Genomic DNA, 26,657 nt, shown 5'->3' on the forward strand with positions numbered 1-26,657 from the left:
AAGTTATTGCAGGATAAAAGACTAGAGATGTTGGCAAGAAGAAGATAATTTGCGGAAAGCTGAGGAATACACTTATAACAAGAACACTTCCTTATGGGGTTAGGCATACTTTTGATGAAGATGATGAAGTTAACAGACTATATGTTTACATAGATACTGAAATAAGGGTTGTATTTTAGATTATGTGTAGTTGCTGGCATTGAACTGTGTGTTGGATGCACATGAATTGAAGGAATGGGCAAACATAGCTGATGCGGATCCACAGAGCCAGCATATTAAGATGTTTATAATTAGAGGCAATTTGTTTAAATAACTAGGTATGGATACTGATGTGCAAGAGAGGTGGAAAGGCTGTTTCCTTAAGCCAGCACTATAAAATGTTTTATTCTCAGTGAGATGCTGCCATTTCATAGTGGGTTTCTAACACTGTGTATGGTTCCATCCACACAGTGCCTTTACTTCCATTTCTAATCTCTTTATCCAGTACAGAGGATTTGGAGCCTATCCCAGTAAGCAATGGACACAAGGCAGAATACACCCTGGACATAGCGCCAGTCCATCACAGGACAGACAGACACAAACACACACACACCAGGGCCAGTTTTCCCATAAACCAATTAACTTACCAGTATGTTTTGGAGTGCGAGAGGGAGTCATATCACACATATGGAGAAAAACCATGTAACCCAGAGAGAACATGTAAACCCCACACACACAGGATGGCAGGAATTGAACCTAGGACCCCAGTGCTGCAAGATAGCAATGCTAACCACTTTGCCACCATTATAAATGGATGGATATCTTAGTTATCTTTCTAGTTCACAGGTTTGCATGCATAATTTAATTTTGAAAGCCACTGAGACATCAGGTACTACTGTTGTATTTATGAAAAAGAAACAAAACAAAAAACATACTAACAACTGTGCCATCCTACTCCTTAGTTAATACATTTTATTATTCATAAACAGTTAACATTGTTAGCAAAATATTTTGAATTATATTTAACCCTATTTTTTCTTTAGTTTTGTATTTAACTTATTATATGATAGTCAGACTTAATGTATATTTGAACAATGGAAATATATTTTTACAAGATTTTACATTAAGCACTTAAAATTAATATGGTTAATAATAGTAAACTGTAACATGCTGTAACAAGATCGGTTAAACTGCGAAGAAAATGCTTTCAGAGAAAATGTTTCAAGTGTGAAGAACATAGATCTCCAATGCAATTTCAACCAAACCTGTTCCCACACACCCTGCCCCCACTACCATTAGAATATACACAAAGCACTCAAATCTTTCGAGCTAATGATCAGGTGACCCGAGAGAGAGCGAGAGAAACACCAAGGGGTGCGAAACTATTTACATGGAAAACGGGCGATCTCCCCAGACTGTCCGCCCGTTTCACTGTTACCTGGATACCTCTTTATTTAGAACTCACTAACACTGATTTTTAGTTTAGAAGGATTCAAGTAGGGTTTTAGATGAAAGGCAGCGACCTTAATCAAGCCCAAATCATAATTGAACCCATTCAGAGCCTACATTACATTTTAGCGTTTCATTCTGAGCAGAAGACCCTCACACCTGAAGAAGGGGGAGGTGTTTTTCGCTAGAAATCTCGCCTGCTTCTACTTTACAACCGGAGTGCTGGCTGTGACGAATTAAACCGGTTTTACAGGTTTCAATCACAGACCATGTGACATGGGAGTCAGGAAACTAACACACAGCGCCACCGGATTCGATAACGCTATAAAAACGCTATAAAATAATGTGACTTGGCACAGAACAAGTTTACAGTACAATGATAAATGCTGACCATGACTTTAGAAGCATAAATTGCCTTACACTCAATTTAAACACAAGCTGTCTTTAGCCCTCTAAGCTGGTTCATACAGAAATGTAGAGATCCAGGCTCAGAACACACAGCTTCATTAGCGAATACTCTAGCAGGACAGCTAGAGAAGACGTTTTACAGAGGATGGATTTTTAGAAACATCCCATCGGTGACATCACTGAAGTCAACTCCTAGGTACTGTAACTGTCGTGTGGATAGTTTCACAAGAATCAGACAAAGATTTAAGCATCGCTTGTTCTAGATAAAACTGCAAAAAAAACAACAACAACCTATAATGTACTTCTTTGCGGCTCTGTTTGCCCAAATCATATATTCACAACGTGAAATCTAGAAAATAATATTACGTAACCAAAATCCACAATATGGAAACAGAACCTGTGTAATTGTTGATAGATGATGTACTCGTAACATTTTTTCAAGACGAACTACAACATTTAAAAAATGACTTGTATGTACTTGATATCTCTAATCAATCCACGGGTCCCAGCACAAAACGAAACTAAAACGCATACCGTTTCGCGCTTCTTATTAGTTGCTCAAAAGTAATTTGACCGTATGAAATGCATAATATAAACCTAGAAACATATACGTGAGCAGTACTTAAGCACTGTAGTATCGGTGTTAAGACATACCTCTCAAATACTGTAAATCAAGTTAAAAATATCTCAAGACCGATTCTGGTCATAATGAAACCATGTTTCGTGTATGTTTTCTTTAAAGTAGCGAGACCAGCCATATACTGTATGTTTATGTTCCAAAATTAATATCGTTTATGGCCTTCACACGCGTTGCAGTATGCTCCTATTCTTTTTATGCTCAGCTACTAAGATTTCCCTTCAGTGGTAAAATTAGATATGAATATTCAATACTTAAACGGGCACAGTTAAGACATTAAATATACATATACATACTGTATATGGTACAGTTTGCATACGGTAATATGTTAATGTTCCTAAATCAATCTCTTTTATGAGCATGTGAAAGGCATGGTGAATCACTGTACTTTGCATGATTGGAAACAAATGCGTGATTGCGAAATGCTGTGGTGTTACTTTTACAAAGACGGTCAATGAAAAAAAGAATGTTGACCAGGGCAATACTTTGAGTTTACACTTACAGCTTGTCCAAGGTCATTCATTATTAATACTATTAGTAATATCTTCGTTAAAGACTTTGATGGCGACAGCTCAAACATGAGAGGTTGAGCTTTATTGGCTCCACCTTGCGGAAATTCCGGATACTATTGTTTTACTTGCAGTACCACGTGGTATCATGCGGCACTATGTGAGAATTTACGGTATTAATACGGTAACTTGCGGTAAAATGAGTAGTGTAGTGGATCGCATTAATTGTAAAAACAGATGGAAATGTATGGTATTGTACAGTTTTTGATTCAAAGGTTCATAACATTTCTAACATAACATAACATTTCTAAATTCTTAGCTTACCTCCTGCTAATAATAGATGAATTAATAGATGCTACAGCACCATGTTATCCTTTCAGTAATAAAAGTAATAAAAGGGCTCTCGGAGGTGTGAGTTGCAGTCGGAACCAAATGTTAAACAGCTTTTGTACTGTTTGTCACAAAGATGAGTAATATAGAGAAAACGGGGGAAAAAACTGTTCAATGTAGAAAACAACTCGGGGCACAAAAAAAGGAAATGTGTTTCCTTTTGATCTCGAACAACATATTATAATCCTCAATAAAAACAGAGTGTTACGGATTCGGTAAGTGAAACCGAAACAAGTAATGAACCCACTTGCAGGAGCTGATAAAGCCTAGCCGTGATCCAAAGAAAACTAGTCGAAAAAACGAGCCGAGGCTCCAGGGGAAGCCAGAGATCCAAACAGGGAGTGAGCTACCGAAGCCAGACCGTAATAATAATAATAATAATAATAATAATAATAATAATAAACTTTATTTTATATAGTGCCTTTAAAGGTGGCTTCTCAAAGCGCTTTACAGGATGACAATAACAATAAATAAGAAGAATACAACAATAAATAAGAAGATTTCACAAGATAGGACACAATTATAATTACAGCAATACAACAATAACAATAGAGGAGACCGTGGAAGGTGGTATTAAGAAGAGCAGAGGGGTGAAGAATGGAACCAGTTAAGTAAAGGCTTTTCTGAAGAAGAAGGTTTTGAGTCTGGATTTGAAGGAGTTTAGAGAAGGTGACTCTCTAATGTCCTTGGGCAAAGAGTTCCAGAGCTTGGGGGCATAGCAGGAGAAGGCCCTGTCGCCCATACAATGTAGATGGGCTTGGGGGACAGTAAGGAGGGCAAAATTTGAAGAGCGGAGGTTGTGAGGTGGGGAGTAGGGCGATAAAAGTTCAGACAGGTATTGAGGTGCCAAGCCATGCAGAGCCTTATAGGTGAGCATGAGGATTTTAAAGTCTACGCGGAATTTGACCGGAAGCCAGTGCAAGCACTCCAGGATAAGAGTAATGTGAACACTTGCACTAGATAGACCTGGTCAGGATTCTGGCTGCTGAATTTTGGACATACTGCAGCTTGTTCAGAGTAGATTTAGATACCCCAGGGAGTAGAGCATTGCAGTAGTCAATTTGAGAGAATACAAATATGTTGATCAGCTTTTCAGCCACAGTTAATGATAGCATAGGGCGTAGTCTTGCGATATTTCTAAGGTGAAAAAAAGCTTTTTTTCTGTTTTTACTGTTTTGACAGTATGCTGTACATGTGGGTCGAATGTTAGGCCAGAATCGAATATAACCCCAAGGTTTTTCAATTTTGATTGAAGCTCAAATACAGAGCCATCTGCAGACAGGGTTACAGGACTGGCTTTACGAAGTTGATGGGGGGTACCAATAAGCATGACTTCAGTCTTGTCACAGTTAAGATGAAGGAAGTTTTGAGTCATCCAAATTTTTATGTCAGAGATGCAATTAGATAGAATACGGTAATCCGAAAAACCGTAGTCGAAAGAGCTATCCGAGAGTCCAGGGGAAGCCAGTAATCCAAAACACTGAGTGAGTACCAAAGCCAAGCCGTAATCCGAAAAAAACGAAGTCCGAAAACCAACTAAGTAACAAGAGGAAGAAGGCGTAGTGCAACTAAGAAGCTCGAAAGGAAAACCAATACTGAGTGGGGAGGTAGGGAAAGACTAGTGCTTAAATACAAGATGAGACAAATTGTCCACGTTGAAATCTGGGTATGGTTCGACGGTGCCAATCCGCCATGTTCTTCTGCTGAGCTGCTGTGTGAAGAAGGGCAGTTTTAGCCTTCCTCCAGAAGTCCTGCAGGTTAGTGATATATTCCTGAACAGATGGCACTTCCGTGTCAGGAGGGGAGTCTGGAAAGAGAGGAGGCTGATAACCTAAGGCACGCTTGAAGGGAGACATGCCCGTAGATTAAGTATATAACAAATTGTGAGCATACTCTGCCCATGGAAGCAATGACACCCAGTTATCATGGGTGGATGAGATATATACCCGTAAGTAGGTTAGCAGTTCTTGATTCATGCGTTCAGTTTGACCATTGGCCTGAGGGTGGTAAGATGAAGTTAGCGAAACTGATGCTCCCAGAAAGCCTTCCAAAATCGGGAAACAAACTGGGGGCCCCTATCAGAAACAATATCTTTAGGGATGCCGTGAAGGCGGAAAATATGCAGTACGAACAAGTCTGCTAGTTCCCTAGCCGAAGGCAAGGATGGTAGGGGAATAAAATGGGCGGATTTAGAGACGCGATCTACTACTACCATAACAGTTGTGTATCCTTGGCTTGGTGGAAGGTCTGTAATAAAATCAACTGAGAGGTGGGTCCAAGGACGGTCGGGGATAGGTAAGGGTTAAAGAGGGCTTGCCGCCCTCATCCAAGAAGACTTAATTCGGGAACAGATAGAGCAGGCCTTGACATACTCCTTGACATCTTTCACCATGGTAGGCCACCAGAAGTCTCTGGAGATTAAATCCAAGGTACGTCTCTATCCAGGGTGTCCGGCGGAACGGGAGTCATGTCCCCATTGTAAGACTGAAGATCTGACAGGGGTTGAGACAAATAACTTGTCCTGAGGGCACAGAGGAGGTACTGTTTTCCAGCCAAGGCGTGTCTATCAATAACTTCTATGCCCCATCTTACAGTACCCAGGAATTTGCCAGATGGGATGATGGGTTCAGGAAGCAGTTCAGCCCCGGGGCGTCATGGATTCGTGAGTGAGCATCAGCTTTGATGTTTTTAGAGCCTGGAGTGTAGGTGATAGGAAAATTGAATCTAGTTTACCTTGTGTAGGTCCTTTGCGAGTTAAAGAGATTATGGGAGCAACCACCGAGCTGAAATTTCGAATAAACCTCCTTTAAAAGTTAGCAAAGCCAAGGAACTGTTGTATGTTGTATGTCCCCGTTACCCGTGGTCACCATGGTAGGCACAGATAGTACCATCGAAAGTTGATAGGGCAGACATTCGAATGAGTCGTCGCCGCCACGGAGGACGTGCGATCGGCCCGAGGTTATCCAGAGTCACCAAAGCGGCCGGTGACTCTTTAAGGTTCTTGGGTGTGGGCCAATCAGTAATCGCGGAGACTTTACTTGAGTCCATTTCCACCCCTTCTGGAGAGAAGATGTAACCTAAAAAATGAATCCTGGAAGCATTGAAAGTGCGCTTCTCCAGTTTGACATACAGTTTATTCTTAATGAGCCGGGAGAGTACTTCTCTGACATGGAGAACATGATCCTGGAAGGTATTAGAAAAAATTAGAATGTCATCAAGGTATACCAAGACAAATCTTTGCAGCTTTGCAGCAGATCACAAAAAATATAATTAATAAAGGTCTGAAATACTGCTGGGGCATTAACCAAACCAAAAGGCATGACTAAATATTCGTAATGTCCATGGGTTGTCATGAATACTGTCTTCCACTTGTCCCCTTCCCGAATACGGATTAATTTATAGGCCCCTCGTAGATCTAGTTTGGTGAAGATCTTAGCCCCATGCACGGACTCAAGCGCTGCAGGAATTAGAGGCAAAGGGTACCGGTTCTTAATAGTGATTTCATTAAGGCCGCGATAATACAGAGACAAAGCCCACCATCCTTTTTTCCCACAAAAAAAAAAACTGGCACATGCAGGCGAAGTGGATGGACGTATAATTCCAGCCTTCAGCGAATCTTGTATATATACTTTCAGGGCCTCGGATTCAGTATTGGAGAGCGGAAATATACAACCTTTAGGAGGGATAGTTCCTGGCAAAAGTCGATGGCACAATCATAAGGTCGATGGGGTGGGAGAGCCAAAGCCTCCTGCTCATTAAAGGCTTCCTACAGATCAGAATATTGGGGGGTATAGTAGGAACACCAGAAGGGGGTGTTTCTGTGAATGCAACTCTTACAGGAAGACGGCAGCAACTACTTATACATCAGGGTCCCCAAGTAAATATTTCTCTGCAGGACCAAGAAATGTTAGGGTCATGCTGTTGGAGCCAAGGACCAGGGGATGTGCAAGGTCTCAAGGAGATAAAACCAGATATCTTCCATGTGTGTGGCGCCAATTTGCAATCTTACTAGTTCAGTTTGCCATCTTATTAATCCTGGAGATACTGGGGAACCATCTATAGATTGTACACGAAGAGGGGGAGTCACCTGGGTCAAGGGTAAGTTCCAACTTTGAGCTATGGAGGCAGTTCCCCGCTGCCCCAGAGTAAAAAAAAGCAAGAAGTGGCATCCGTTTATTGCCCCAAAACAGCGTGGAAAATCCTGAAAAAAAACTGAGAGGATCGAATTCTCTCCCTCACCTCAGGATCTTGAGTAGTAGGAAGGCGCCTCAAAGATGAGTGTAACACCGGGCAGTCAGCTTTAAAGTGTCCTAATTTTCCACAGTACATGCAGCGACCCTCTCGTCGGCGTCTCTCTCTTTCTTCTGGGGTTAACCGGGTGCGGGCAGTTTCCATAGGTTTTTCCAAGTCCAGGGTTCTGGTAGGTGGTGGCCAAAAAATCTCTAATATTCATGTCCGAGATCTTTCTCTACTCGTCTGACTAATTCTAACACCTGGGAAATTACTTCTGCCCAACTGTGGCATAGATACCAGGTGATCCTTAATTTCTTCACATAATCCTTGCCGGAAAAGAAAAATCATAATCATCCCAGTGAGTCTCAGCCGCTGCTACTCGAAAGTCTATGGCATAATCCTGTGCAGACCTGTGGCCCTGGCGGATAGAAGAGAGGCGGAAGGCGGAGTCTTGTCCAGCCGAGGAACGACAAAAAAAACCTTAAATCTCTCAAAAAAGAGATCGTAGTTCTGTACTTCAGGAGCCTCGCGATCTAATAGAGCAGTAGCCCATTGCAGAGCACGGCCATTTAACAAAGAAACTACAAAGGTTATCTTGTCCTGAGAAGAAAAAAAAGTTTCAGGATGGAGCCTGAAAACCAGTGCACACTGAGCTGAGAAGCCCCGACACTTCGTAGGGTTGCCGTCAAACCTGTCAGGTGGGGTAAGAGGAAGAGGTCGAGGGGCGGGTGTAAAAGCCGGCTGGGGCTGTGCCGAAACAGCTGCTTCAGCATTACTTTCACCACTACCGGTAGGCGGCATTGCCGACAGGTGCGCTGAAATCTGTAGGATGGAAGCCGTTAACTGGAGTAATGCTTGCCCGTGATGATCTAAAACCGAACGATTATCCTCTTGCTCCGCTGGGTCCATGTTATAGGGCTCAGTATTCTGTTACGGATTCGGTAAGTGAAACCGAAACCAAGTAATGAACCCACTTGCAGGAGCTGATAAAGTCTAGCCATGATCCAAAGAAAAATGGTAGTCGAAGGAACGAGCCGAGAGTCCAGGGGAAGCCAGAGATCCAAACAGGAAGTGAGTAACCGTAGCCAGACCGTAATCCAAAACCGAAGACGAAAGAGCTATCCGAGAGTCTAGGGGAAGCCAGAGATCCAGACAGGGAGTGAGCTACTGAAGCCAGACCGTAATCCAAAAAACCGTAGTCGAAAGAGCCATCCGGGAGTCCAGGGGAAGCCAGTAATCCAGAACAGGGAGTGAGTACCGACGCCAAGCCGTAATCCGAATAAACCGAAGTCCGAAAACCAACAAAGTAACAAGAGGAAGAAGGCATAGCACAACTAAGAAGCTCAAAAGGAAAACCCAATACTGAGCGAGGAGGGAGGGAAAGACTAGTGCTTAAATACAAAATGAGACGGAGGTGTGGTGGTGAATAAGTACACTGATAGGTGGACTGATGAACTAAGACTACGCCTTCTTCTGCCTCTTCCGTTGCTGGGAGGCAGGGATCGTAACACAGAGCACATCATGTGTAATTGAAATGTACATGCATTTAAATGCATTTGTCCTGGACTTGTTTTACTTTCCAGAATGTGTTAAAGGAATGGTAATCAACTACTTCAGGGACTTATAAATGTGCTTTGCGCTACAGGATTATACAAGAGGCTGGCAGCAACTGGAAGTTTGAATAACAGTGGGATGTTCCTTCTCTCCAATACTGTTCGTGGTGGCCTTTGAGATCATTAGGTGGCATAAGGCTAACATCAGGGACATGGAAGACCTCACGAGCTCACTGAGGACAGCAGCATGCACAGCCAGATTGTTGAGGAGAATGGATGAGCTGATCACTTGGGCATGAGTGAAGTTTAAGCCAAGTAAGTCCAGATGCCTGTCAATCAGGAAGGGGATAAGGATGAGATCTCCATTTCGGTAGGCGGAGAGCGCATCCCCCTGATTGCAGAGCAACCCACCCAAGTCTTGGCAGATAATAAATATTAATGCTATTATATGGTATACTATTATATAGATATTAATGCAGCAGAGATATCAGATTACTGGAAAGTACAAGGTGTGGTGCTACCAATTTATACTGTACCAAAGGATAATGTGAAGATCTGTGAGATGACCTCAACAATAATTGAAAAAATAGACATAAAAGCCAACATTTACAATTGAAAGTGGCTAAACCTCCCACAATGTCTCTCAGAGATGGGCCTCTTTGGGAGGAACTCTCTCTAGCTTCCTATAAAATCCATAAGTGTAGGCTATAAGCAGGAGAAGAGCAGGCTAATCATGGAACTGAGAGAGTCCAGCAACCAGACACTCAGAGGTGTCAATGTCCAGGTGCATACTGGAAGAAGTTGGAGGGCACAAGATTAAATGCAGAAGACCGTGAACAGGCTGCAACACAGGGAGGTGGTTGGATCAATCCCAACAGGTCAAGCAGGACTAGGATGGAGACAGACTTCGCATGTGGTCCAAAGCCAACAATAATGATTGGAAAGAGATGGTGGTCATGGAGGTCACAAAGATGGAGAGGATAAAAGCAGTTTCACAAGGCCAACAGGGAAGCTGTACTAAGTGTGAGACTGTGGTGAACAGGAAAATCATCTGGAGGACATGTGGAAGGTCCCAGTAAACACACCTCAGTTATCTGATCAGGGCGACCTATGATATCCTGCCTTGCTCCAAGAAACCCCACCTATGGTACAGGATGGAGGAGGCCTGCCATCTTTGTGACACCCCCAATAGAAACCTGCAGCATATTCTGACGGGCTGCAAGAATGCAAATCTGTAGCACGGCACTGTGCCCTGATATAGTAGTGTGGACAGAAGAGACCAAGACTGTACTCCTTGTAGAACTGACAGTCCTGTGAGAGGAGGGTAATAGACGCCGCATATGAGAGGAAGAGGCTGAGGTACTCTGAGCTCACAGCAGAATGCAGAGAAGGTGGCTGGAGACCACACTGGAGACCTGCCCTGTGGAAGTGGAATGCTGAAGCTTTAAAAGTACATCAATGTTACACCTCCTCGGGGATGTGGGAGTGGCAGTAAAGCACCTAGTGGAGGAGGTGGAAAAAGGAAGCTTCTAGCTATGGCTGAGGAGAAGAGATAGGACCTGGGGGCAAGAAAAAAACTAATTAGGGAGAGGCCAGCTGCAGGGGGTGACAGGGAGACATCCCTGTCACTGCCCCACCACTAGGAGATGTACCGCGGTAAGGGGGCGAAACATTGATGAATGGTGGTCCCCTGGCTAGCCTCTAAGCACTGTAGGAGGTGAGGCGGGCAAAAGCCACATAGCCACACCTGTATAGACGACAGATATTCAACTATTTTTCTGGCTGCTCTATTTATCTTCAGATAAAACTAAAGGAACTGAACACAGTATCCAAGCACAGTGAAACCACGATGACTTGCAATGGACTATATATTTAAGACATTCCCTACAAGGCCTAATTTTCTGTCAGGATTTTTGGTGAGCATTACACAATCAAGAGGGAGAAGAATCAGACTGATGCTACCTGCACTCTACTATGAGGTTCTGGTCTTCACAGTTTTTTTGGACCATTTATCAAGACAGATATGCTCTAGGTCCTTCAGGCACTTTGTTTTCCATCGGTGGTTTGCCTTCTTGACTTTGAACAATAAATGGTTATAATAAATTGAATTGAGGTCTGGAGACTGAGGTAGCTAGTTAAGGATGTTAATTTACTCTGTTAGGTTAATCAGTTCTTTGATGTGGATAAATGTTTTTGATCATGATCATTTTACATTATCATGTGTAATTTTGCATTGTAACTAGCTGGTGTAAGATATTGGTTTACCTTCCGGAATCAGATGCGTTACAGCATTTCAGTTAGTGGTGTGTCTTTTGTTGTACAGTGGTGCACTGACTACATTGAATTTTAAACTATTTTCTGTTAGTTTAGTGACTGTTATGCAGTGTATGCTGTTGTTATTGGACTGTGACATTCAGACACATTGTTTTGCTAACTAACCTTGCTAACAAAGAACAAAGACTTAACTAAGAACAAGCAATGTGGCAATTTCACTGTACTCCACTGTGTGGTGGCCATTCTCTCAGCCTGATCTCAAGAAGGAAAAGGAGTCTTTCTGTGGGGCTCCAGCAGTGTTAATTCAGTCACCTGATTTAGTCATAATCTTAGCCAAGTTGACTTAAATGTCTTTTAGTCATAGCCACTTTCTAGTCATCCACTTTTACTTTAGTTGAATAATTTTGAATATAATTACTCTTACTTTCAGTCAACTGAAACAGAATTAGAATAATATAAATACAAGAAATAATTGCACAATAAAGGATTAATAACAATCTTATGCAGAGACACCCAGTGAGTCTGGCCTAATAAGAAAATCTCTTTTGGCACTGTTAATAATAATTATTTTTGTAATGTTATTTTTTTAAAGTAACTTTTTTTTAAAGTTTCAAAGCAATATTATTAAAAATGTTTTCAGTAGACGCTCATACCAATATTGAATTTGCAACATCTATAGGGGAATTATTGCATGAGTAACTTAAAAATATCACCCTCAGGACAAGTAATATATACATTCTTTAACTCACTGGTATAATATTATTAATAACTAGCCCTTTTGATATAAAAAACTAGCAATGTGTAATACTTGTCTAAGTGCTGATGACATCATTCTAGTATCATGCTTACAAAATGAAAGCCCTGCACCTTCACTCCTCACATGCTTTTCTGAAAAAAATAAGACAGAATGACTCCATGAGCTGAAAAAATATTAGCGCTATGATAATATTTTCCTGGTAAGGTTAACACCCAGCCACCTAAACAACTCACATGTAATTAAAGAACATTCTTTTCTGATTGCCATTACAGGTTGACTTTAATGGCATCACACAGCTGAAATGCAGTGTGTTCGACCAACTCACATTTTAAAAGAGTAACTTACCTTTTATACATTAATCTCCAGCCAAGACAAAAACAGTAATTTGCTAATATGCAAACTGTAAAATAAAGTTTCTTCTTCTTTAGTTTTCTGTTTAATTTATTGACTAGCTACAATATTGAAAAAAAGTTTTTTCAATGCAAATGCCTCTGGTGCTGCCATTCATACAGTGTATGACGCTTCAATTTTGTTGTAGTTTTCAACTCATAATGTAGCCAGGTTCAGTTTATCTTAGTAATGTTTTACAATAGCTTTTCCTGTTTTTTCCAGGATACGTTCAGCTGCCCCAGAGCAGGTCAAGAGTTGAAGATATGTTACTGTAGTTATGTAACCAGATATTACTCTTCGTGAGCATTTGTGAAAGTGAAAATCCTAAATTTTGTCAAACCCTGGTGATTGAACATGGTTCTTTTTGTTAAAATGTTACTAACCCTAAATGATAACTATCCAATGGAAAACGTGGCTCAAATGGCCTCCTGCTGTTTGTAACCGTTTATATATTCCTATTCTACCATGTGAAATGTCTTCATCTGGTAAAAAAAACTTCAAATTGTATTTACTTTGTGTATTTTTTTATTTTTTGTGTAACCCCCAGACACTAGCATCATGACATTAAGATGTAATTATGTAGTACTGTAGCTAAATTTTGACTTATATGGATGGAATTTATATTTAATGGTTAATAAAAAAGTTTAATTAAATCACAGAAATGGTTTCACTTATTTTCTATTGTCACAAACTTATTAATAGTCCTTTCAATTTTTTACATTGGAGTAATAAAGACTTGTTTAATAAGAACCAGGTCTGCTCCATAGCTTGTAATCACAAAACCTACTTGGCTTTTATTTCATTATGTATCAACATCTCCATTTTTGCAACACAGAATAGCATTATTGTACCCTTTCAGATCACAAAAGCTAAGCCGGACAAGGTATGTGCTGGTACTGGAGTCAAACAAGGAAATCCAGTTTACTGCAGCAGTGCTTACAATACAGTAAAGTGTCACATTCCCCTGTGGACAAGAAAATCCTTCACAAATAACCCCTGTTAAATTTATCTATGCAATTGGACTTTCTGGCCTCCCAAAGGTTTCTCCTTAATTCAACTAGTGAGGCAATTTCTCACTTTAGTCTTCCAGAATTACATTATAGTGGAGCTGCTGACTGAATATGAAATTGTCATACATGACCCAACTGACAGAGGAAATATGCTCCCTCTAATATGTAAAGTTTGGAAATGAATCAATACTAAATTAAACTCTATTAAGTACCAAGACTTTTATTAACAATAATCCAGTGCTCCGGGGGTTGGGGCAATATTACTGATACATCTATTGCATAATTTATTTTAAACTATTTATGTCAGAAGAAAAGTAATATGACTTCTTATTTGTTTGTTTCTCTTCCTCTATTTTTTTTTTGTTGTACTCACTTGTCTGTGAATGCTTTGACGAATCCCTTGTCATCTCGTGCATTGATGGTGTATGTTTCTCCCATCCCATTGGTCGCTACAGTGAAGGGGATGATGAAATCTTTTCCAGGCTCCAGAGTTGTGTTGGCCTGAGCCTTTGAGGTGAACAGTCTACGTTATTTCACCAGTGAATCACCCCACAAAGTAATACAATCATGCCAGCACTATAGTTACTCTCAACTGCTTAGGATATGTTTATTGCATGCTAAGGACATCAGACTTCTTTTCTCTTAATTTTAACCCTATGAGGTCACAGGAAACAAAAACATATAAAGAATGAAAATAAAAGACAGTATCTGTATCTGTCCTGTTTAAATTAATTGTAAATAGACAAATTTCAGTTGAACATTTGTTTGCCCAACCTTACCCATCAAACTGCTGGTAAGAGTGTTTACTTGCCTTGACCTCAATGCTGGTGGATGTGAATTGAGTGTTGGATTGCCTCTGGAAGGGTGTGGATGAAGTATTGTCCACCCCAATCAGTAAGACACTGAACTGCCCTGCAGGTACACTGGGCACTGACACCAGATATTCTCTCCTGTCATTCCTGTCCAGTGGAGTAATACTGCCCCTCTGCACTCTTGAACCAGAAGCTGACACCAGAGAGACCTCTGCCACTCTCAGAGACTCAGAGCCCGTTACTGACACTAACAGAGTGGCATTCTTGCCTGTGGAAAAAAAAATGAGAAAGGCTGAGAGGTAGATTATAGGTGACTATTAGGATAATCACAAAATTACATACAGATATTGCACACATTTCCAGAAATCATAATTGAAAAATATCAATGTATTTGAATTATTTACATATCATAATAAATATAATGTTTTTCTGTTCATGCTAAACTCCATCTTCTACCTGGCAAGATTGCTATGCTGTGTTGCTAAATTTAACCAAATTGAATTTAATACATGCAGTTTATACTACTAATACTACTGCAGTTGAGTGAATGAAGCCCTAAATCCTGAAAAGCAGCAGTTTTAAGTTGGAGAATCTACTTGGAGATTAAAGTGGTCTGTTATGTCAATCTAAGAAACTGTTCTGCTAACGTAGGAAAAATATCAAAATATTTTTAGAAATGAAGATGAAAGAGAGAGTGACACAGGTAAACTTTGTGTCAATACAAAAAAAGAAACTTAATAGAACACCAAAGCAACCATCAGCATTTCACTTGTTATGTACCCATTTTCACCTGAAACAACTGACTTTCCTATCTTACCAACTTGGGGGCGCCCCTCGATCAATGCCAAGCCAGGGTGAGGTCCCTGAAAGAGCTGCACAAAGGAATACAGGAAACCGATGACACTCTGACCTGTGAACAGACACAGTCATCAGCCCAAATAAATTAGATGCAAAGTCTTCAATCGAATTATCAGGATCTGAAAACTTTCAAAAACCCTTCATTTGTTGGCGGTTATTGTAATAGAAATGTGCTAAATACAGCTTTCATGTTTTATATTTTGTGTTGTGAGGCTAAGCCAAGCTGGCGGAGATCTGCAGTCCGAGGAATCTGAAGCAGCTGACCATTTGCCCTCAATACTGATTGGGGCGAGATTCCCTCTGGGTCTCCTGAAGTTCACAATGAGTTCTTTTGTCTTGTTCATCCTTATTAGGGGCTCTACCTTGTTGTAACAGAAAGAATAAGGTTCTGGATCCCGAGATGAAGTTAAACAGATGAGCAAGGAACAATAAAGCCGAAGTCCGTTTCCCACAAGAAACAACAAAACCGGAATATTGTTCAAGGTGCTGCTACAAACTTCAGGTTTATATAGTCCTTCCTTGCTGCTTCGGACGTCATTCGTTATTATGGTAAAGGGGGGAGGTCACGTGTTTCACCAGTTAAACAGCCTTTTGGCCAAATGGTCAGGGATTAAGTCCCCAGGGGTTTTCCTAGCTGGCATCTGGAATCCTTATCAGTTCTCACTTTCCTACCATAAACTCCTGTTGCTTAGAAGTCTAATTTTCAGGCAGAACTGACTTAAGTTAACCCTTTTCACATCTTGTCTTACTTCAACCTTACTCCTTTATACAGAGTCAACATTGTGATCAGCTCCATAACTGTGGTGTCATCAGCTAACTTAATAATGTGGTTGCTGTTGTAAATGGCTGTACAATCATAGGTGAACAAGGAGTAATAATAATAATAATAATAATAATAGCTTACACTTATATAGCGCTTTTCTGGACACTCCACTCAAAGCGCTTTACAGGTAACAGGGACTCTCCTCCACCACCAACGTGCAGCATCCACCTAGTGTACATTCTTGTACCTGTGGTGTACCCATCATGAACTCCAGTATCCAGTTGCAGGTGGAACTGCAAAAGCCCAGATTCCAGATTTTCAGGACCAGCTTGGAGGGAACAATTGTGTTGAAGGCTGAGCTGTAATCTATAAACAGCATCCTAATGTAGATGCCCTGCCTGTCTAAAAGTTCCAGTTCGCTAGGGCTCCAGCAGGAGCTTTGCCTGTGGCTGTGCTGTCTGGAGGATTCCAGTGGTTGAGAGAGAAGCTCAGCAGATGTCTCCTTGCCCAGTCCTGGAAATCTGGTTCTGTCTTTTTCCAGACAGTGCTTCCCCTGAGGACTGTCTTCCAGGAGACCAGGTTGACAGTGCAAAAGTGGCCTGGTCTGTGGTTCCCTTATTGGGAGTTTCCTGCCGGCCAGGGAAGTCAGACTCCTCGTTCCTGCAATGCCTTTTAGATGAAACACAGCTCTGGACTTTGGTGGCTCATTCCCATCCTGCACCTCCCCTTCCTGCTCTCCAGTCAGTCAATCTGCTTATTTGCACCCTGGCCAACTCCAGCAGGCTGTCCTCCATCCCACTATCCAAATCTGATGAGAGTAACACCCTGCAGCCAACTCCATCCCCAGACTCGAGGAGACAGTGTCACCTCAGGCTGGCTTGGTGCCACATTGTCTTGTGCCTGTGGTGTGTGCCGGAAGCCTAGCTATTGGGTCTGTAACACCTACATGTCCAGGGGCAGCACTAGTCATGACACCCAGAAATGGAACCAAGGGACTCTGTAGCTGTAAGGTAGCAACGCTAACCACTGTGCTACCATACACATGTTACCTAGTTATAATTTTGAAGAACTTCGCAACACAAAATCATCTCTGTAAACAGTGTCACGAACAGTTCTTTCCAGGCCCTATGCAGACGACACAATGGGGAAAAAGTCATGCAGGAGAGGGTATGGAGACGGGGGCATGTCCAAGGGGTGCAGGTGTCCAGGGGTAGTGATTCCGGGGCAAACAATCCATGTAGAAGTCCAAACGGGTAATCCAAAACAGAAGCTAAAGTCCATGGCCAGGCGATCCATCCGGGGGAAAAAGAACGGGAACCGGGTTGGAACCGGCGGGGGGGATCAGCAACAGAAAGTTAAAACCATAATGGAGCCAGACGCAGCAGGACCCGGGCTCTCACGAAACGGGATTTAATGAAGAGCCTCGAGTGACGTCCGCGTCTGGCTTTTAAGGTGGAACTGAAGTGGGGCTGAAATAAGGAACAGGTGTGGGTAATGGGACAGAACGAGGAAGGGCTGGAGCGCCCTTAGGAGGAGGAGTAGCGATCATGACAAACAGTCTCTAATCCTTAAAAAAGAGAATTCTTAAGAAATAAACCAAGAAGCCAAAGAAAATAATTACTATACAGAAATGTGTAGTGATGCCATGAAAACAATACCCAGCACTCTTACCTTGAAAAGTCATCTTCAACATTATCAACTTCTACAAATAATGCAAGTTGTATTATACACAACATCATATCCTTAATTCAAAAGATGTAAAACTGCATTCACGATCATACAAAACCACAAACTCCATTAATGCTAGCATTAATGAGAGACTGAGAGAGCTCACCTGTGACTTTGATGCTGCAGGGCCTTGAGGATGTGACATTGATCTCCCACAGTCCAGTCTGGTTCTCTAGGTACACAGTGTATAAATTCCCCACAGCATGCAGCCTGCCTAAAGGTCCTTCTATCACAGAACTGTTCTGAGATAAACCTGCAGGAGTCACATTACAATAAACACAACACTTGTTTTGAGTTGTACAGGACAGAGGAAAAGTGTGTCATTATAGAGATGAGATGTTATGTATTGTCTGCTGTACAGAACAGCAATAACATGTTGTTGTGCAGCAATAACAAGTTGTGAGGTCCTTTTGCTGATAAATGTTAGAGGTGAAGTATTTTGACTGTAGTAGAGGACTGACATCAGACATTATTGGTGGTGTTACCAGTGATTTGTTAATACTTACGTAGAATAGAGTGTGTTACTCATTGTAACAGTTTTCAATGGAAAGACAAACTGTGTGTTGTAAAGGACAGAGGTGTTATTTGCTTGTTGTATTAAGATGGTGATAGTGTTTGTTCCCAGAGGACAGAAATGATTTTTATAAAGGAAATGTTGAATTCCTTTTTCTGTAAGAAATAAACAGTTTTATATTTTTCATTGCAGTTTCTGCTAACACCAAAAAAATGTTTAGTTTGAGCTTTTAAGTTTTGATTAAATGCCTGCTTAAATGTTTTTCCTAGATCATTTCTAAGTCACCAAAATAAGACACTGTTGGAAGGGGCCGATTCTTTTTGCAAGACACAATGTAGAAGAAGGAAACCTTAGTTCCTTTAAAAAATCAAACCATCTCTTTTTCTCACTCTGTCCCTGGTACCCCGGTCTCCCAGAAACTTGAATGTAGGTGGTGTGTTTCTGGCATGCACATACATTTGCAAAGGTTTGGGCACCCCTGGCCAAACTACAGATTTTGTTGATTTTCTAAGTGAAAAGAAGTAAACACAACCTCTGCAGCGAACAAAATAAAATTAGACATATTTTTGCGAATTGTAACGCACAGTTACTATTTGTTGAAATAAATTAGCTAAATTTAACAGATTGAAACAAATAAAACAGTAAATGTGGCATGTACAGGCATGTACAAAAGTTTGGGCACCCTATCAGTCCGTACTTAGTAACACCTCCTTTGGAGTTTGCATTAACTCCTTTGCACTTAGAAAACCAACAAAACATGTTATCTGGCCAGGGATGTCCAAATTTTTGCATAGAACTGTATCATTATCAGGCTTGGAACAAACACACTGTCTGAATATAAGGATACGATAGAGTCTGCTAGATCCAGAAACTTCTGTCACATCATTGACAATAACCATAATAACCCAGCCAAACTGCCCAACCACATTACCCGCCTCATTGCAACTTTGCAACATATTTTTTTGTTTATGTTTAGTATCCAGAAAGGCACTATATACAGTAAGTGTATTTATTCTTTTCCTTATTTTTCTTATTATGTATTGCCTTTTGTATAGGTTAGAGGTGATGTGTTGCCTTTTATACAGGGCAGAGATGAAATGCTATTTTTCTTTACCTGCAGGGCTGTGCAGTTTGAAGTTGAGGAAGCTCCCTGTGATGTAGAGAGTGAGGTTACTGACCGAGGGGTCAACATAGAATGAAAATATTTCCTCTGTTTTTCCTGGGTCAGTCACAGACTGGAACAGTGTCACCTAGAATCAGAGATCAATAAATGTTTAAGTGGATGAATACCATAAAATGAAAATGACCAAAATGTGATATCAATTATGAAGTTTAACCATTTCACTAGAAAGCAGAAACATCTCAGCAGACGTATAATTTGTACTTACATTAAAGTAAACAAGCAAGGAAAGCTTTGTTTATCCTTATTACAGCTAATCAGTGTGACATAGCTCTAGACACATAAAACTTAAAAAAGTAATAAAAATGACTGTCCTTAGCAGTAACCACTTGCACTACTTACAGTATATGTGTGGACTTTGATTCTCACCAGTGTCTGCTTGCACTTGTTGTCTTTTTTTGTTTTCCACTTCTGCCCTCTGAATCTGCACTCTAATTCCCCTAGCAAAACTAGCTCTCTGCTCCACACAGGCAACAGGCACTCTACTCAATTCCCTAATATTCACATATTCCCCAGTATATCAGGAGGAATGAATGTACTAAATATCTGCATTTGTTCTTAAGACTGATTTTATGTTTCCACATCCTATTGCTTTTCCAATTATTCTCTTCATGTGCAACACATTTCTATAATAGGACAGTCACAATAACATTGATCTTGACACCATGTAAGAATGTAAGGTGAGAAAAATCTGAAAGGGCTCTCTATTGGATCTCACTGGCAATAATCACTAGTCCAAAAAATCAGCACAGAGATTAAATATCCCTGTAGATAAACTTTCTAAAGACAAAAATAATCTATTAATTAAATGCACCATTATAAAGCAGACAAAAATAAACAAACTCTTTTTTTATCACAAATTTACTTTCAGCACACACAATGGCATTCAGTAATAATAGATATAGGTATGTATAGGTATATAGAAAGAGAAAAATATTGTTAGAGCTTTGACTGAGAAGTTTCTCTTAGATTTAAGATAAATTGTAACACTTGTCAGAGTAAACACTTCTATTTTCAAAGCAGAGAGGATGTTTGTTGAAATGTGGAGGTCCCTTGTTAAGAAACCAACATACCTAAGGATACCTAGGTAAGCTTTGGATTGATGATTGTCAACAAGCAGTACAGAAACACACCATATAAGATCACATTAAGAGCACAGGGCGAACAATGAAAAGAAAGAAGAAGCAGGAAAGAGAGAGAGAAGAATGGAGTCTAGAGGCGCTGGAACTTGTACCAGACGAGAGCCCCTACTTCACGATCATCCAAACAAAACCTGACTGGAGCTATCTCAACCTTGCTAGAGAGAGCTTGCTGTTCTGTGTTGTTAGGGAACTTGGGTTCCTGGGTAAAAATATCTCTGTTAGAGATGTCTTTCCTGCTGAAGGTGTTTATTTTGGAAAAGGGAGATAGGATCCCATTTGTTTTGCTGCACCCAGATTTGTGGCACAGAGATTTAACTGCAGGTTGTATTGCATTTACTGTACTAAAAAGACAGTTTATCTCTTATGTGGCCTCTGTAGGCATTAAGAGTTTCATGCTTAGTAGACATCTGGGGTTTTTCTGGGTGATCGGAATGTTAGGCCTCTGAAATGCTTTATCTGTAAATACTGTACATAGAGTAACTTGTGTGCTGTATGTTTTGTTGTGTGTAGTGTAGTTTGTGTCTTGTCATTAAAATAAGCATTTGTTTAACCAAGTGTGTCTGGATTATTCCTCTTTTCACCAAAGCTGTGCCAGAAATAAAGAATTCATGTGCCTCTAATTATACCAGCCGGGTATATTCTGTAGAAACCACTTACAAGTTGGGGGTTATGGATAATTATTGTACTTATTGACTAAGCTGCTCGGTTAATTCCTGATTTCACAATTTTTGGAACCCCCATTTGTAATTATCTTGCCAGTGCAACCTCTGATAAACTGAGATGCAACACTGAAAGCACGTTTTACCAGAGCAGCACTGGAGGAAATGATGGCAGAGGCCTCCGACAGTTGACCTTTGCTGACGCGTACTGCCTGCCCCCCTGATGTCTGTGCCAGGTCCTGGTACAGCAGGGCTGCATCTTGAGAGAGTCGACCTGCAATCAGCTGCCCGTGTTCCTGACTTTTGCTGCTCCACCGTCGCCGCCGAGACAGGCCGGCTGTGAGCAAGAAGCTGACCTGGAGGTAAAAACAGAGAGATGGTTAAAAAAGCAGAGAAAGTGCTTTAGCTGGAGAAAAAGAGTTATATAAATGAAAGTTATTTTTATTAGTAGTAGTATTAATATTGATAATAATTAACAATAATATCATTAAATAATAATAATAATAATAATAATAATAATAATAATAATAATAATAATAATATGTTCAAGTAGGTAGCTGCAAATCTCAGTATTCAGATCCAGACTGAAAACCTATTACTTCAGCCTAGCCTACTCACACCTTACATCATGGCTGCTGGTGCTGCTGTACATACCACTGTGTGTCTCTACAGTATGTTGGCCCACCAGGTAGATACATCTGTTTTGACCAAACTATCCTATTCTCCTCCCCACATGTCTGGATGGCGCCCGGGCTGGGCACCATCTGAGTTGGATGTTGCATTACTGCCATTGATCCAAGAGAGGCATTGTGGATATAGCTATCGTTTAGGAGGATTTGCTGGTCTACAGAGAACTGCATGGAGTACTGGCACACAGAAGGACATAATGGACTTAATACTCCTCATTTAGTACTTTTTTTAATTGTATAATCTTAGCATGTCCAGAGTGGTTGGGCAGCCAGTTGACCCTAAAGGTTTCTTTTCTCCTTACTGAAGAGTTTTTGGTTCCTCTCCTCTGATGTCTTCTGGCTTTTTCTCTTCCTGAATTGTACTGTTATGTACTGTCACACAGCTTTGTTAAGGGCCTTGGGGCAACCTTGATGTGAAAGGCGCTATATAAAATACATTGAATTCCATTGAACAGTTAAAGGTTTATTCCATGCTGAAAGGAAGTGAGACACAGTGGAGCAGGTATGACAGGTATGAGAGAGAGAGGGAATTAATGAATTAATGAGCGGTTAATGAAGCAGGGGAGAACAAAAGACAGGGTAGTTGAGAGGAGGTGGGAAGCAGGAGAGAAGGAGTGTTCCTGGCAGAACTGTGAAGTCAAAACCTGCTGATGAATAGAAAGGATTAGAAGGAGACAAATCTGTTGTTAAGGCAAGGAGGGAGGTGTGATAATACAGGATCATTTTGGTTTCAGATGTCTTTCTGGAAAGATGTCGTGCAGATGTGTGGATGTACTTCTGTACAGATGTTGTCATTATCATTCCTAAAGGCTAATGTCTGAAATCTAGCCTAATGCAATCACATATATATCTGCAAAGGACTTCTGTTTCTCTTAATCAGGACACACATTTAGAACTACTGACCACAGATTTGGTGCTCTCAATCAGTGCAATGATGGTGCTCTTCAGGTAGGAGTCCTTCGCTGAGGCATCAGTGAACACATAGATCTCCGAGGAAGGGGGGGCACTGGTGAGGGCCAGCTGAAAACCGTACACAGGCAGAATAAATCAATAAAATCAATCAATAAAAAAATCAGTAAGGTTACAAAAAAACACATTTGCACTTAAATGCAAGGTTATGAACAGTATGAAGCATCACAGACTTCTTCAGAATCAACAGTAAAACATGAACCAGTGGACAGTAGAGGAAACTAAACTAAGGAAATGCAAGTTTCACAATTTTACAAAAAGGGTTGTGGGAGTATGGAACAAGCTGCTCCGCCACGTTGTTGAAGCTCATACACCTTTTATCAAAAAATGAATCCAGATCTGTTGCTCTCATTTACAGTAAAATCCATTTGAATATCACTAGATGGCGGATCTCCGTTTTCTGTATATTCAGACAATGTTTTTGCTTGCTGTTGTTTCTGGAAAATGACATTAATCTCCATATGCTTATGATATTTGAATCATTGTCTACATTTCACCCAGTAAATCATATAGAGTGTCATTATGGCCCAACCCATGTGTCTGAACAAAGTGCAATATCAATCTGGTGCTGTTAGATAGACCTGACTTGAGTAACATGCCTTTCTGACCACACACTCATCTTTTATTATTTTATTATTCCTGGGTGCCCACAGAAAAGTCACCATTCTCACTGGATTGTGAATGTGATTTCCACATTCTAAACATCGCTAAGTCCTAGAGGGGGTTGAAGTGCACACCAGTGAAAGCATGATTAAATTATGTGTCCTACTTCAGAGTACTTTTCTGTATAGGAACAAGTAATAGGTTTATTCCATGCTGAAAAAAAGGAGAAAGAAAACACAACCTTTCGGCCATGGAGACTTCTTCAGGTGTGAGCACCTGAACTACTTTTCTGTATGACATCTATGTTACAACTTATTCAAACATATATCTGAGATTCAGACTAGCAGTGACTGGGTCCTTGAACCACTCAGTGTCACACTTGTGATAAGCCTAGTTGTCACAAACACTCATTCATTCTTTCACCAAGTGATATCTAATTGGCAGATGGCTACTATCTTCCTTCAGAGAACCTGGGTTACAAGAATAATGAAATGCAGGTACATACACAGATTCAAAATGTCAATGTAAAAGCAATTTATAAAATATGCTGTTATTTACTACATGTAGTTATGTTCTGCAGCACTTTTGAGCTTACCCCTTATGAACCACACTTTAAATCCAATCGTACACAAGTCTCCTCATATTGTCCTGTAGATCTGGAGTTCATATGTTACTAAGATGCCACATGTGTCTATAGGGGTCTGGATAATTGTTCAACAAGGAGTCAAGGCGTGGAACGAAAAAAGAATATGACAGAGGTTCAAAATTGTTGATTGGTGGTTCAAAAAAATTGGATGTATGTGATACTCAGTTTGACATACCGTACTGCATCTGTGATGAGAAAAGGGCTGTGCGCCTTCAATCTTTGTTTTTACTGTACCTTCATGGGCTTTCTGACTGGGAGATAACATGCTGATTTTAGCTGACTCTGTTAGGACTTATATATATATAGTCACCTGAAGGGCAGACAGACACATCTCTGGCTCATCACCTCCTCCACTGGCAGTGAGAGCATTGATCTTCTTTTTAAAAACTTCTGGGTCCTTTGTCCTTGTCACTGGTCCAAAATCTATACACACAATAGAAAATTAACGTGTCAAGCAGTATTTTCTAAAAGGCTCCAGAGTAGTCTACGCCAGTTTTAATTCTAGCCAAGTTAAAGCTAAAATGCAAACATACAAATGCATTAAGAAAGGAATATATCTACTCTTCAAAAATGTAGTGCTGAATACTACATAGAGAATTTAATTCAACACTTTTAGTATAGTCATCTGAATTTGCAGGTATAAGGGCTGTAGGGCATCAGATGTACAGTAAATTAATGGGTGAATGGCTGGGTCCAGATAATACATTGAGGCATCTATATCTTCGACGGAGCCTACTTCTAATGTTAAATCCTAGTTCTGACTGTCCAGTCACAAAATACCAATGCACTCGTAAGAACAACATAATCAAATCACATGCGGCTCGTGTTTAAGGAACTAAAGATAATTTCTGTCACAAGTGTCAGGTGTACCTGCATTGTTTCATTAGAAGTACAGCACAATGTTGCAAAGGCTGTCTTGCAGTGGAAGACTAAATGAGACGAACTCTTGAGAAGGGTCAAGACTGTGACTATGTGCGAGAGAGGTTTTCTGTTTGCACCTGAGACAGCTGTCTTTATGCAACCAAAGCCTGTGACTTTTCACACCCGTGTGTTTTATCAGAGAGACATAAAACCGATTGCGGGATGCCAAATGGAATGGTCCTGTCCTATTTTGTTTGTTTGAAAGACTTCTGTGAGTTTCCTGTGCCTTTTGTGTTCCTTTGATATGTTCAAGTCTCGCCTACATTTAATGTATAAAAGGAAAAGTGAAACTTCAGTTGAGCGAGCATATTAAATGGGTGCCTTTCTCCGTGCTGTGCTCCCCTTCAGCTGATCGAATAAAAGATCACTGACAATCTCCTAACCCGAGTGAAGACTGAGTTTTCTTCAAGAATGTTATTGTTGTCTGAATGTGGAGGAGAGACTTAAGATTATCGCTTTAAATTATGTAGGTGTATAAGTTTCCTATTATTCATATTAATATAGTATGAGGAGGTAATGAAGTACTCATTGAGTGAAGCAGGGACCTCAGGGATAGGATTCCTTTAATTTAAATTTTCCATCAGAAAAGATTTTACCCAGGGCTATCAGTACCATATATCCAGAGTTTGTAATTCTGAATTTTGAGGGACATTGTCAGCACATGTAGGTGCTGATTTCCAAGTCCTTCTCTTTTGTGTTTTAGACCACAATAAGGTGATCACTGTGGTCATGGCTAATCACCAGCAGCCATGTCACCCTGCAATTCTCATTCTCAGGTCATACAGTAGCTGATATTTTTTTATAACGTTCATTTGACAGTTGTAATACTTAATAATTATTTGATGTATATTGGTATTCATAGTTTTAGTGATTGTATTTGATAATTGTTTAACATATTTGATTAAATACATAAAACATGAGTCCTGCATTTATGTATCAGTATATTATCATACATTACCCACCAGGATCATTAAAGGGCACCAGAATATAAGCAGAGGGTTCATTGGAGGTTCCACGTTTTGTGTCTATAATGGAGAAGGATCTTCTCTTTGCCTCTTCTATGTCATCAGACATACTACCTGTAGTGTCAATGACAAAACAGAGCACAGAAGGACGAGAAATTCCCATGAACCTGGAAGACAGAAGAACAGGTATGTGTGAGAACGATTTGGAATGAAAAGTGAGAGTAGGGGTTTAGAAAGTGAAATACAGAACTGCACTTCAATGGCCAAAATGACATAGCACTGACCATAAGTGAGCGAACACTCTAAAAGTCCACTGAGATATACTGAATGATCACACTGAATGACTGGCACTCTGACACGTGTTAAAAATAATAAATTTCAAAATTGTTCATACCGTAGAAACTCATCATCTCCAGCTGCATTGCGGAGGTCCTGAAGCTGTTCCATCGTAGCTGTGGTGGCTATTTGTGCAGCTATTTCATGCAGAGAGCCATGATTTGAACTGTAAGTATCCTTACTGATACCTCCACGGGGAATATCATCACTAGTGAAATCAGACAACCCACCATGACTACACTTCCCTAGAGTTGGAGAGATAGAGAGTAGAAAAGTGAGAAAG

General features: G+C 40.6%; 1 protein-coding gene and 1 long non-coding RNA gene across 3 annotated transcripts in view; one reads left to right on the plus strand and one right to left on the minus strand.

Annotated features, from left to right (window-relative positions):
• Positions 1-26,657, minus strand: part of LOC148645905 (von Willebrand factor A domain-containing protein 7-like) — a 49,829-nt gene that overhangs the window by 4,388 nt on the left and 18,784 nt on the right. For both annotated transcript variants that reach the window (XM_088610365.1, XM_088610367.1), the window contains exons 6-15: positions 26,433-26,619; positions 26,036-26,205; positions 24,463-24,575; positions 22,838-22,954; positions 21,392-21,601; positions 19,379-19,514; positions 17,857-18,003; positions 15,219-15,311; positions 14,401-14,669; positions 13,963-14,096 (exon numbers count right to left, since the gene is read on the minus strand). In XM_088610365.1, coding sequence (XP_088466491.1) covers positions 13,963-14,096; positions 14,401-14,669; positions 15,219-15,311; positions 17,857-18,003; positions 19,379-19,514; positions 21,392-21,601; positions 22,838-22,954; positions 24,463-24,575; positions 26,036-26,205; positions 26,433-26,619 — 1,576 coding nt within the window. The remainder of the gene's footprint in view (positions 1-13,962; positions 14,097-14,400; positions 14,670-15,218; positions 15,312-17,856; positions 18,004-19,378; positions 19,515-21,391; positions 21,602-22,837; positions 22,955-24,462; positions 24,576-26,035; positions 26,206-26,432; positions 26,620-26,657) is intronic.
• LOC148645906 (uncharacterized) lies at positions 5,972-13,241 on the plus strand. The gene is made up of 2 exons (XR_015927965.1): positions 5,972-6,038; positions 12,802-13,241. It is a non-coding gene; the product is annotated as an uncharacterized LOC148645906 (long non-coding RNA).

This window comes from Lepisosteus platostomus, chromosome 17, assembly GCF_059453375.1.
Source record: "Lepisosteus platostomus isolate fLepPlt1 chromosome 17, fLepPlt1.hap1, whole genome shotgun sequence".
Lineage (NCBI taxonomy): Eukaryota > Metazoa > Chordata > Actinopteri > Semionotiformes > Lepisosteidae > Lepisosteus > Lepisosteus platostomus.